This window comes from Octodon degus, unplaced genomic scaffold (assembly GCF_000260255.1).
Source record: "Octodon degus isolate 3935 unplaced genomic scaffold, OctDeg1.0 scaffold00068, whole genome shotgun sequence".
Classification (NCBI taxonomy): Eukaryota; Metazoa; Chordata; class Mammalia; order Rodentia; family Octodontidae; genus Octodon; species Octodon degus.
In genome coordinates this window covers 5,046,751-5,060,742 of record NW_004524644.1, presented here as the reverse complement: position 1 = coordinate 5,060,742, position 13,992 = coordinate 5,046,751, and the positions used below count along the sequence as shown (strand labels likewise).

General features: G+C 38.2%; 1 protein-coding gene across 4 annotated transcripts in view; it reads left to right on the top strand.

Moving 5' to 3' along the window:
- The window catches only part of Mfsd8 (major facilitator superfamily domain containing 8), a 35,145-nt gene that overhangs the window by 12,871 nt on the left and 8,282 nt on the right, over positions 1–13,992 (top strand). For all 4 annotated transcript variants that reach the window (XM_023719522.1, XM_004635019.2, XM_023719521.1 and 1 more), the window contains exons 4-8: positions 3,032–3,272; positions 4,104–4,217; positions 6,794–6,938; positions 7,911–7,966; positions 12,328–12,436. In XM_023719522.1, coding sequence (XP_023575290.1) covers positions 3,032–3,272; positions 4,104–4,217; positions 6,794–6,938; positions 7,911–7,966; positions 12,328–12,436 — 665 coding nt within the window. The remainder of the gene's footprint in view (positions 1–3,031; positions 3,273–4,103; positions 4,218–6,793; positions 6,939–7,910; positions 7,967–12,327; positions 12,437–13,992) is intronic.

Sequence of the window (13,992 nt, the reverse complement as noted above, 5' to 3'; positions counted from 1 at the left end):
CTCCTCCTCCTCCTCCTGCTCCTCCTCCTCCTTCTGTTGTACAGGAGATCAAACTTGGGACCTTGATATTAGTACAACAAAGAAATCCCTCATGTACTGGAGGTGTAGCATTCCCTAAGTGGGTACTGTATGCTGACATACTATTCAGCATCATATATCTGTTGGCTCAAATAATTTTCATAAAAGCTCTGTGCATTATCCTCATGAAGAATTAAGGCATCCTGCTTATTTTCTCAGGCCATTAGGATTTTTCAAACCTAGATATGTAACTGGAACCTGGCTGAGAAGTTCTTTGTTGACAAGATCTGTGTATTAATTTTTGTGTCCCTAATGCCTTAAATAAGTTTGTGTTAGAGAGAGGGTTTCAGTTGGTTTTCTCTGTCAGCCTGTCTGTCTGTCTCTTTTTCTCTTTCTCTGACTCTGTGTGTATGTGTGTGTGTCTGTGTGTGTTTGTGTGTGTGGCTTTTTAAGAAAGGATCTCGCTATGCATCCCAGACTGGCCTTGAACTCACCGTTTAACCCAGGCTGGCCCCAAACTAATGACAATCCTTCTGCCTCAGTGCCCCAGGTGCTGATATTAGAAGTGTGCGCTGCCACACCTGGCAACCTCAGTGACTATTAATTGAATAAGTAAGCCATGAACTCTCAGAAAATACTGTAGTTGAGCTTAGAATATCCATACGTATATCTACATTCTTGGAACAAGGTGCTAGTGCTCCTGAAACTTTGATGTCAAAGTTTTTAGAGAATATTTTGAAGTTCAGTATCTTCTGAGGGTTTTGTTTGTTTGTTTGGTTTTTAATTTTTAAAGAAGTCATAGACACTTTATCTGAAGTAACCAAAATTAAGCAAGGTGACAGATAATTACTTGGCAATATTACAGATTGGGTAGAAGTCTTAACAGAATGCTTTGTGTATGCACTTGTGAGAGAGGGTATTGAGGCAGCTTGGGGTGTGGTTAATCCAAATGAAAATGGAATGGGAACTTTCAAAATTAGTAATGTGTGAACTTAGGGTGGTTTTTTTTTTTTTTTTTTTTTTTTTTGTGGAACTGGGGATTGAACTCAGACCCTTGCGCTTGCCAAGTGCTTATTCTACTGAGCCATCTCCCGGCCCCTGTGAACTTAATTTTGAGGCCACAGAGATGGCTCAGTAGAACATGGTGAGCTGGAGGCAAGGAGGCAGCCAGAGTGTGGGGGTTGGGAGGGCCTCTGGTGAGAAAGGGCCTGGAACAGCCTGTGCAGAAAGGCCCAGAGGCTTGGAAACCTCAGTTTCACCACTGGCAGATAGAATTGGGAAAAAAGAGCATGCGGAGAAAGGAGGCTAGAGAGACAGGTTAGCTTTTGATCTGTTGTTTAAGAACAGCTGGTTTCAGTTTGATTCTGAAAACAGCATGATAGAGCTCCTTGGAACTAGATAGGACTAGAGAACAGGATGTGCTGTTCCTGTCACGAGAGGGAGGGCGACCTCCTGGAGCACAGGTGACGGTGCCTGAGGGACCCTGGTCTGTATCTCCCAGAGCATTTTTTTTTTTTTTTTTTTTTGCTTGTTACAGATAGAGCAGATGGTGGCTTTCCAGGTACTGTGAAGAATATCTAGTTCCAAGGAAAGTTTCTCCCAGTCTCTAGAAGGGTCAGCTCACTTCTGTTCATGAAATGACCTCTTGATTATCATTAGCTGATGCCCCGAGAAGATGCTTTTTATGTCTTGTCAACACTAAATAGTTAACTTTAACATTGAGTTTCCATTGCTTCTTTGAGGACCTTTTATGATATGAAATTATTAGTTTATATTTAATAAAAAGGGCTAAACAAACTAAAAGTAATATTTCTGAATAAAAACTGAAAAAGTGCCTAAACTAAATATACTCATTTTGTTTGTTTGCTTGCTTTTGAGAGAAGGTCTTGCCATGTAGTTTAGGCTGGCCTTAAATTCACTGTGTAGCCCAGGGTGGCTCAAACTCGCAGTGGTCCTCCTGCCTCAGCCTCCCGAATACTGGAATTATAAGCATCTGTCACTGCATCTGGCTTTACCAAAATATTTCTGTTTTAAGCTTCTTAAAGATGTCTTTAGGAAAAAAAAAAAAAAAAAAAAGATGTCTTTAGGAAGGAAAAGTCCATGATTTTTCTTTACACTTACCTTTGTTTAAATGTATTTTCTAAAAAATTAATGGTCATTTTCCAAACTAGAGTTCACTGCATTTAAAAGATCTTTTAATTTGTACCATAGTCCATTATCTTTTCTTTCTTTTTTTAAGAGTAGGAAAATTTATTGGGGAAGAGGAAGGGGGAATAATTATAGCTCTTGAGAGACAAGAGGGGCCCAAAATGGGTTGCCACCATGGTCTGTTTTCTTAGGATAAAGTTTTTTCTGAAAGTATCTCCTTTGGAATTTTAGTCGTTTGAGTCTTCCTTCAATGTTCATCATGATATTTAAGCTTTCTTCATGGCTATGGTTGTAGCTCAGGGCTAGAGGACATGCCTAGCATGTGTAGCATTCTGGGTTCAATCCCCAGCATCATGAAAACAAAAAACAGAATTCCAAAACAAAAAAGCCAAACTTCCTTCTAAGTGGATGAAGTCCTCAATTGTGGAAGTAGAAGAATTAGTAATAGTTTTAATGAGAAAAATGACTATAATTTTTTTTTTACACATTTGACTATTGTACTCAGCTTTAAAAAAGTATGATGCTAATGGCTGTTTTGTGTATAGGAAAGTATAAATCTCAAAAATTATATTCTTAAGATTTAAAGAATACCTCACATTATAGTTTACAAAGATATTGATCCATATATATATATATATATATATATATAGTAATTATCTTCTTAATAAGATTTGGTGAACTATTAATTTCTATAATCATTTTAAAAGATGAAAGGTGCTGGGTAGCCAGAGAAGCCTTTATTTTTGTGTGTACAGCTCATTGTAGCACATTTAATTGTATAGTGAAAAGTTTAAATCTCTTACTATGAATAATAAACTTTGTTGGATAACAATTCTTAAAGCCTTGTATGTATGTTTCTCTGCAGATTGATCAGACAGCTGATGCACGTTTTTTGGGCTGGGTTATTGCTTCATTTAGTCTTGGCCAGATGGTAGCTTCACCTATATTTGGTTTATGGTCTAATTATAGGCCAAGAAAAGAGCCTCTTGTCATCTCCATCTTAATTTCGGTGGCAGCCAACTGCCTCTATGCTTATGTCCACGTCCCGGCTTCTCATAATAAATACTACATGTTGATCGCTCGTGGATTGGTGGGATTTGGAGCAGGTAATGAATTCGTGTGTGTTTGTTCCTGTCAAGTATACACTTATCCTGATACTTATGGCCCTCTCTTAGCTGGCCTCTTTCCTTCTCAATGTCATAGCCTACAGCCCCAACACATATCTCTCCTTAAAAAGCTAGATAGCTCTGCTGTCCTTCTGCCTTTGTTCACGACGCCTATTATCTATAGCTTCTCTTTTTTGCTCTCATTGTTCTTTATTCTTCAAGAGGCAGGTTAAGTTCTACATCATACATGCAGCCTTTCTGGCTACCCTGCTCCTTAAGGGATCATTTGTTTCTGTTGTTGGGCACTTGCATTTAATCGTTTTTGCCCTTTCTCACCAATTAGCAAACTTTTTGTAATTAGAGGCAGTTTATGATACTTTTTAATATTCTGTGGCTCCTAGCACAGTCAGTTGAGCGTTATAAGCTCTGAATAAAAATTTAGAGTTAAAATGTTAGTAGATTTTTCCTGTTTCTTATATCACAGATCTTTGTGTGCAATTTGTTGATACCTCTTGTTTAAAAACAGTTGTAGCAATAACTATTATGCCATTTAGTCAGATCTTTCTGAATATTTAAAGTCTGATATTCCTTTTTTATATTCTTACAGTGCCATTTCATCATTCATTCAGAACTAGTTTCTTGTTGCTGAAAGTACTGTGTCCCATTAATTCATATATTTGTTCAGTAAAAATACCTTACATTTGTTGTATGACTGAAAAAGGGAAGAAGTGACCACACTGTTGGCTAGCATTTCGTCTGTATCAGCCAAATTATTTGAACTTTATAAACCAAAAGAAATTGCGTTCATTTTGTGTTATTGTCTTTTCTTAGGAAATGTAGCAGTTGTTAGATCATATGTTGCTGGTGCTACTTCCCTTCAGGAAAGAACAAGTTCCATGGCAAATACAAGCACGTGCCAAGCATTAGGATTTATTCTAGGTCCAGGTAGGTATTTTTCACTTGTAATTTGTAGCATTTAATTTGGGAAAAATTTGTAAATTGGTATGTTTATAATATATGATATTTCCATTACTTGTTAGAAATTGGTCCACATACATACTGCACTTTAAATCTTCCAGCATTTTTTTTTTTTTTTTTTTTTTTTTTTTTGTATTTAAGGGAAGGGTCTACAGGGTGTTCAGGGTCTCACTACTAGATTGGACTCATAGTGATCCTCCTGTTTACAACCTCTCAAGAGCTGGGATTACAGGTACATGCCACCATGCCCAGTCCCTATTGCCCTCTCAGTCCGCCCCAAGGGCAGGGCTGGCACAGCAGATTCTGGTCCCTGAGCCTGCTTGCAGATACTTTTTAATCCACTGAGCTATTTGGCCAGCTCTCATAGTGCACTTTAATTCCTTTTTTTTTTTCCCCATCTCATTTCCCTCCCCACCTTCGTGGGAAGACTCTTGAGATTCAAATGTTATATGTAATGCCAAGTATAATGCTTTGGGGCCCAGAGGAAAAGGGATATGTATGAAACCTGGGACCTCAGTTACGGTAGGCAAGTACTCAGCCTCTGAGCCACATCCTCAGGGATGGAGACTAGGTTCATTTTACCTTGGTTGCATTTCTGTAAATTAAATTAAGTGCTGTTTGTCCCATTTTACAAATAAGGATACCAAGGCATAAGAGCACATAAGAAAAATTGCCCAATCTCACCCAGATAGTATATGGGAAATACAGGCTTCAAACTTTTCTCCTTTTTTTTTTTTTTTTTTTGTTGGTAGAACCGGGGACTGAACTCAGGCCCTTGCGCTTGTCAGGGAAGCGCTTATTCTACTGAGCCAGCTCCCTGGCCCCCAAACTTTTTCTCTTGCAGTTTTATTAATCTATGTCTGTGGTACCAGTGATTACATTCATCACAGGCGTTGGTCCATAACACGACATCTTAATTCTTTTGATGTCCCCTTTCTTTCCCTCCCACACTCTTCCCTCCTTGCTAGAGCCAAGCCTGTTTCTGACTCTGTCATTCACTTTTTTTTTTTTTTTCTCCTCGAATGCCTTCAGGGCACTTTTGGCTGGCTAGGGCCAGGCCCCCCTGTCAGTCATTTTTAGCTTGCTATCTCTTCAAGAATTTTGTTCCCAATAAATATGGGAAACAATTTTTTTTTCCTATTTTTTCCCTCTATTTATGGGGAACAAAATTCTTTTTTTTTTTTTTTTTTGAATAAAATTTTTTTAACTGAAGAATTTGAAGAAGTTATAGGAAGTTTTTTTTCCTTTCTTATGCTTTATCCATACATTTAATACTTTTCTTAGGTTGAAGAAAACAAAAGAACTTTTTAAAAGCTTACTATCTTCTTCCAAAGCTTCCATCCTCTTACTGAGATTTAAAAAAAAATGAAGTTTAATACTTCTGCAAGTGAAATTAATTTTACTGTGTAGAAAATGTAAGCATTTTATGCCTAGTATAATATTTAATAACAAATCTTATTTACATACAACTGATTTAAGGTTTTTTAATATTATGTGATATTACCAGTTTGACTATAACTTAGTTTACATAGTTCACACCTCATTCCCACCTTAGTTTCTGTTACTTCCTTTAATTTAGGTTAAAAAAAAGCTGGACATGGTGACTCACCTATAATCAGCTAATCAGGAGATTTAGGAAGATCACAAATTTGAGGCCAACCTGGGCAGTTTAGCACAACTGTCCCAAAACAGATTAAGAAAATGTTGGAGATAGAGATCTGTGGCAGAGTATCTGTGTTAACTCAAGTACCTCAAAAAAGGCTTAGCAGAAGAGAATCGAGTTTACCAGAGAATCTAATAATTTGGTTTCATATTCTATAAAAAATATAAGCATAAATATAAAATGAATTGTAGTCCTATGTTTTATATTACATAAGGACTTGTAGTCTTTTCATTTATTAATCTACCCTCAATACTGAGCATAGTATTTGGTATAGACAAAAATTAAAGTTCTCAGTAAATATTACTGCTCACTGGCTTGCTATGCTGGCCCTAGCCCCGTCAGGGTTTGGTGGCACACACCTATAATCCTAACACTTGGGAGGCTGAAAACAGGAGGATCACTATGAGTCCGATCTGCATAGTAAGACCCTGTAGACCCTGTATTGAAATACAAAAAAAAAGCAAGAAGACACAAACTGGGTGGGTCCTCCATGATAGTCTGTGCTTAGCGTACGTGAGGCTGTGGGTTCAGTTCCCAGAACTGTTACTCACCCTCTGTAGAGAAGAAAAGAAGCCCTTGGTAAATCACTTTCGGTAGAAACCCTTGCGAATGTACATACATCAGTGCCTCAACCTTTTTCATTATTACTTTCCTAAGGTGCCTTCTTAGATACTTGTGTCCTAGTTCTTTTATCCCCTATGAAATTCTAATAATTTGATAACGTCAGATATGTATGTATGTATGTGCCTCTGTGCTTTGTGTACAAGTTTTCTTGCCCCTATTGGTAGATGATTCCATGTTACTTCCAATTTAATGGTGTTTTATATCTTTTTAGCCTGTTTTTCCAATATAATAGTTCATCTCTATACATTTTAATAAGTTTTTCAGACTTGTTTTGCACTCATTGGAGAAAAGGGTGTGACGTGGGACACAATTAAGCTGCAGATAAATATGTATACTGCACCGGTTTTACTTGGCGCTTTCCTGGGAATTTTAAATATTATTCTGATCCTTGCTGTATTAAGGTAATTAGACAGAAATGGTAAGCCACTTTGTAGATTGTTAAATAAGCCTTTTGATTATTGGAAACTTCTGATATTTTTAGTTGTGCTCGTAAACTTTTGATCAGCTAAAGCATGGGCATCCACAATAATAGCTTGTTAAATGAGAACATGAAGATCTCTTGTGATTCAAGGTTTAGTCTTGATTTATTAACACGGTTTCTAAGTAGAGGAATGGCATGAAGACATTTTCAGTAGCCATTAATTTGCCTTAGTATCAGCCCTCAGCACATAGGTTACTTGAGCTGTTATCTACAGAAGTTATACTATTTTATATAGAATGTCTTATCCAGTTGTTCAGAACCATTTATAAATAGTGTTTAAAGTCACTGAAAATTTTCAGGTAGATCACATGTGGTGGATCACACATGCTTTTAGATGAGTTAGCTACTCTTTTCATTCTTTATTTTAATATGACAAGAATTCTACTCGGAGTGGTGGCTCCTAGCTGTAATCCCAGCACTCTGAGATGCCGCGGCAGCGTGGCCAGTTGGAGCTCCAGCCTGGGTAACTTCATGAGACCTTTCTCAAAATGAAAAATAAAAAAAGGACTGTATGTAAGCCCTGGGTACAGTCCCTAGTACCACAAAACCCCCAAACTCCAACTTCTGTCTTTTAAAGGTTATTATTAATATTCACTAATAATAAAAGAAACTAAGAATTTCAAAAATTAGAACACTGGCTGTCATGAGTTATGGTAGCCCGTGCCTCTATTCTCAGAAGCAGCATGAGCTTTTAATTTTGTTTTTATCTTTTTCTCTTGTTCTGCCCAAATTCACTCTGCAGAGCTGGTTTCTCCCATTCCCATTCACCCTTCACTTTTTAAATAAGCTTTTGACACCATTAAGAGAAAATAGAATTTATTCATAAATTGAAACTATTTTTCTATATTTTACTAAGGATTTTGTAAACACAATGTTTGTTTTTCTTTTTAAGAGAACATCGTGTGGATGACTCAGGACGACCATGTAACAGTATTAATTTTGAAACAGGTAATACTAATTTATTGGACTAAATTACTTTAGCATTATTAGAAAGCTTCTAATGATTGTGTCTATTTAGTATTTATTTGGATTTTTTTTCGAGGATAATGCAATAGGTGGCTGGGGAAGATCTTGAAAGCTAAAAGGCACCTGAATTAGTTGTGTAGTAGTACCAGGGACCGAACCTTGGCTCTTCTCAGTGCACTACATTCCAGCCGTTTGCATAGTTACTTAGCTTATTTTTGTGGTACTGGGTATCAAACCCAGGGCCTCTGCAGCCCTTTACCTTGAGCTAGGTTTTTTTTTTTTTTGTTTTTTTTTTTAATGCATGTAGTACAAGGTCTACAGGGTCTCACTACACAGATGGGACTTGTAGTGATTTGCAGCCTCCCAAGCGCTAGAATTAAAGGCGCTTGCCACTATGCCTAATCTCAGTCACTATCCAGACTCAATCATTGTCTCAGCGTGCCCTGGGTGTGGGGCTGGCAGGGCATGCTGGGGGGAATCAAACCCTGGTTGCTGCTCCTGGCCTGCCTAAGGCTCTTTAGTCCACTGAGCCATCTGGCCAGCTCTGAGCTAGGGTCCTGCTGAGTTGCCCTTGTTACTAAGTTACTAAATGTGTCACTGGGCAGGAATTCGTGACGCACTTGCCCCAACTCCCAGAATCCTGCCATCACAGCCCTGTGCTGGCCCCCAGCTCTAGGCTGAGTAGTTTCCTGAGGAGACCTACACCTCTCATCATTGGGGTATGTGACTGCAAGGCTAAAACCAGTGCTAAGAATCACATTGTGGTATTTTTAGAGAATAATGTCTTAAAAATTTTGAGGTTATAGAGTGATTTCAAATACTTTGCTACCAAAATTGATTTTCTTTTTCAATCAGTTCTTAATCATAATAGGTATGGCTTCTATTTTTCACTTCTTTTCTTACACTTTACAAATGTACTTCTTCATCCTTTAGCTCTTTCTGTGATTCATAAATAAGTACCCAGCCTGGCAAAAAAGTGTAGATAAGGCATGATTTAAGTACTGATTATGCTCTCCACAGCCAGTTTGCTCCTGGTGAGGGAAAGCAGCTTGATTCTTGCTCTAAATGAGTTTGTAGCATTGTGGAAAAGATACAGTGTTATTTTACCAAGTGCTTCCATATAAAATCATTTTTAAATATTAATAAAATAAGTGCTTAGCTAAAATATACCTGGTAGGATCTCAGGATAAATCCTGAGGGGATTTCATTGACCTTATCAGACCCAAAAGCTACAACTCTTGTTGCACAGGTCCTGCTTTACCTTGGTCTTAACCATCCAGCAGAAAAGTATAAAAATGAAGTATAAGAAGTAAAGCCATGCTGTTATGTTGAGCTGTAGGGGACTCAGGTCAACAATTTCTGACATTGCCAGTGAAGCAGAAGACCCAATACTATTAACGGACTACTGAACTCTTTTAGAATATTTTGCTGAGTTTACATACCTATAATATTTAAATGATGGAACTTAACAAAAAAAGGGGATACAGATGAATGTCCATTTTGTATCTGTGTCTTCAAAGTGGTTAGGATACATATATGATTACTTTCTCTTAATGAATAGAGGGATTTGTTCTAATGGTGTTTGTAAATAGGATATCATGTCCGCATCTTGTACAGCAATTAACCACTAAGAAAAATGTATGCAATGTGTTAATTATTGAAACTGTCCTACCAATTTGGTTTGAAACTGTCTCATTGCTATTTGTTTCTCAATAAATTTATGGAAAAAAATAAATAAATAAAAACCAACTCCCCCCAAAAATAAAATATACCTGGTAAAAACTTCCATAGTTATTTAAATTGAAAAGCGATTTGACTTAGTTTTTTGTCAGTGTGACAGAATGCCTGAGAAAAATCAGCTTACAGAGGGAAGCTCTATTTGGCTTGTGGTTTCTGAGGTTTCAGGCTGTGGTCACTGGGCTTCGTTGCTTCTGGGCCTGTGGCAAGGCGCTCCATCATCTTGGTCCTGAACAAAAGGTTCCCCTTATGGAGGAGCAGGTACCCTGAGAGAAAGCCTAAGAGGATGGCCAGGGACACGATGGAGTCCCCAAGGCACAGCCCGGCTCACTCCCTCATGACAGTCTCTCAAAACCCCACTTGTGAGCATAGCTACAGTGGGCCCTAGCCACCAAGACATGAGATTTGGGGGGTATTCTGGATAAGAACTGAAGAAAAGTTAATGTTTAAACAGGTTATGTGGGATAAGACTATAATTTCCAATTGCATAAGTCTAAGTCATATATTAATGTAGTCTTCTCTTAAAATTCTTATCGTTAGAGTACCTAACCGATGCTTGCAGTATAGTGTATATTTCTGAGATTCCTCATTAAAGTCAACCATAGGTGCAGGCTGCAGGAAATAAACCATGTTTGAAGCAAATTCCAGTCTTTACTCGGGGTACTTTGGTACATTACTTAAGAGTGTCAGCAGTGGTGATGAGTTCTCTGTGTGATTAGTGATCCTGGTTTTGGCAAGCACTGTACCTCGAGCCATATCCCAGCCCCTTCTTTGTGTGATTAGAAAGCAAAGTCAGAAGCCTGTGCTCAGTGTCTAAGGTCGTACTTCTCCTTATGTATAACAAACTTTCCAAATTATTGGAGGAAGGACTCCTTAAGGAGTCCTGAGATAGAAATATAGGCACTGTTACAAACAAAAAAGCAAAACAAAACACCCATAGAAACTTGCGTGCACAGGAAAGATGCCTCCACCCTGCCATTGCACACACACTAAAGGCAGCACACAGGAGCACATCGTCTTCTTCCTGCTGTGGATGCTTGGTGAGCGGATGCACATGCTGTGTACTTCCCACTTACATTGCGGATAGCTGATGATGAGTGTGTCGTTGAACTTCGTGGCTTAAGTCAGGCACTCACTTTGCCTTATTTTATGACATCACCAGCAAAACTGGTTATTTCCTTGCAGAAATATAAACAAGTTTTTTTTAATGGCAGTGATGGGGCTGGGGAAATAGCTCAGTGGTTTAAGTGCCTGCCTCTCAAGTGCAAGGATGGGAGTTCTGTCCCCAGTACCACATGCCATGCAGGCCCCAAAACTGGGCATGGTGGCACACACCTGGAGTTCCAGCACTGGTGAGGCTGAGACGAGAGGGTCACTATGAGTCCGAACTGCAGAGTGAGAGAGACCCTGTACCAAATAAACAAAAACAAAAAATTGTAAAATAAAAATTAAAAGGCAATGATAACAAAAGGATTTTTATTAATAAGAATTTCGTATAGCATTTAACTATGTGTATACATACTACACATTGAAGTGAACCATAAAATAGAACCAAAACTGAATTAGTGAAAATTTGAGTTTTCCAGGAAACCATTTTAAATTTAAGATGTAGGAGGCTGGAGGTATAGCTCAGTGGTAGAGTGCTTGCCTAGTAGGCACAAGGCCTGCAAAAAAAAATGTCTGTGTGTGTGTATGTATGTATCATTGCAGTATAAAGTAAGTTATCAATATGTTTGTCATGTGTGGTGGCTTATGATACCAGTATTCTAGCTTCTCAGGAGGCTGAAGCACAATTACAAGTTCAAAACCAGTCTAGACAAATTAGTGAAACCTTGTCTCAAAATTAAAAAATCTGAAAGTCTAGGAATATAGTTCAGTGATAGAGTAATTGTGTAGCAAGGATGAGTCTCTATGTTCATTACCTAGTACTACACATAAAAAAGCTAATGTAGAAAACAACACCTGCACCTGAAATTTATGAAAACACTATGTTATAGAATTACATAAATTATAATCTGTATTTTTTTTTTTTTTTTGAGAAAGCGTCTCATGATGTTATGTTGGGAGACCTCAAACTGACTATGTTTGGCCTCAGACTGTGGTGAGCCTCCTGCCTCAGCTTCCCAAGTGCTGAGATTACAGACATTATTCTTGATTGAGAAACACCAAACAAAAGAAATATGAGTAATTGCTGTATATGTTTTATCTCCTACAAAGAATATTCATTTTACTTTTAAATGTTATTTAATGTGCCCACTTCAACAGCACACTTATTAAATATTTATATTAAATATTTTAAAATTGTTTTTGCCATGTAAGTTCTGTTCTATGTTTTTTGTTTTGTTTTGGAGACTAGTCTCACTGTGTAGTGCAGGCTGGCCCACTCTGTGACCCTTCTGGTCTCAAACGTGCAGTGTGCTTCAGCCCCCAAGTGCAGGGATTCTCTGTGTGCTTACCATGCCTGGGTAACTTCTGTTCATTTTAAACAGCTTTGGCGCCTTAAAGTAATTTAAATATTTATCCACATATAATTTCTATATTATTTTAGTATTGTAAGAAAAATTATATATATAGGTAACAGTATTCTTTTTTCTATTTACCTCTAGCAAATGCAGATGAAGTTCAGATTTCACAAGGAAATATTGATCAAGTCGCTGTTGTAGCCACCAATGTTCTCTTTTTTGTGGTTCTGTTTATCTTTGCCCTTTTTGAAACGTAAGTTTTATTCTGCCTTTGTGTGAATCAGATGATATATTAACCTAGTTACTAAATGCAGTACTAATTTGGTGTATAGATATTATAAGGAATTATGTTCGGGCCAGCCAGATAGTTCAGTGGATTAAAGTGCTTGCTTAGGCAGACGCAGGGACCGGGGTTTGATCCCCAGCATGCTGTGCTGCCCACCCCCAACCTCCCACCCACTCACAGCATGCTGAGATGGCGATTGAGACTGGGCATGGTGGCATGTGCCTGTAATCCTAGTGCTTGGGAGGCTGAAAACAGGAGAATCACTATGAATCTGATCTGTGTAGTGAGACCCTGTAGACCCTGTACTAAAAACATTAAAAAAAAAGAAAGAAACTATAAGGCATATTTTTTTACCACAGTGTGAAAAGTGTATGCATTATGATTTCATTAACTAAACTGTATAGTTCCCAACTTATTATATCTAGCATTTAGTCTGGCAATTTTAACTAATCCTTGATCTTAAAAATAAAGAACTAGAATATTACAGAATCTCTGTGTCTGGTAGGCTTCAGTGACTTCTGCTTATACTTGGCCCCTTTCTTTCTTTTTTTTTTTTTTTGGCAGAACTGGGGATTGAACTCCGGCCCTTGCGCTTGCCAGGGAAGCGCTTATTCTACTGAGCCATCTCCCCAACCCTGATGGGCCCTTTCATTTTAAAAATATCTATTATACAAATAGTACATTCTTATTTATACTTATTTTTGTCTTTTTGAGACAGGGTGTCAGCATGTGGTTCAGGCTGGCCTTGAACTCACTTTGTACTACAGGCAGATCTCGAATTTACAATAATCCTCCTGCCTCAGCCTCCCCAGGGCTGGGATTACAGGAGCATACTACCATGCCTGGCCTGAATAGTATAATCTTACAAAATTCCAAATATTACAACTGTGCTTCCACTTTTGCCTCCTGCTGTGGTGGTACCACTACTAATAGTTCAGTTTGTGTTTTCAAACATTGTATTCTGTGCAACTCCGAGACAGGGTGGAGGGTGGGTGAATTGAGGGTAACACATGTAGACTAAATGATGTTATCATCTGACATCTTGGCTTACTTACCAGTATATTGTGACATTTCTTATGTCAGTACATGTGGACTTTGTTTTTCTTTATTTTCAAAATTATTGAGATAAAATGAACACTTTAGCTCATTACTAGGGGCACTGGTCTACTGTTTTAGTTTTCTTTTTTCCCCAGTACTGAGGATTGACCCAGGGTCTTTGTAGTGAGCTGTCATCCTAGACTTTTTTTTTTTTTTTCAAAGATACGCACTTGCTCAGCTGCCAAATTCCCTAGACTGGGCTTGAACTTACAGTTACTCCTGCCTCAGCCTCCCGAGTGTTGGGATTACAGGCATGCCCTGCCATATCAGGCTGAATTTTACTCTTTCATAATAATTAAAATAAATGAGGCATTGTGGTGTATGTCTGTAATCCTGGCACTCGGGAGGCTGAGACAGGAAGATCACTGTGAGTTGGAGCCAGCCTGGGCTACAAAGTGAGTTCAAGGCCAGTCTGGACTGCGTAG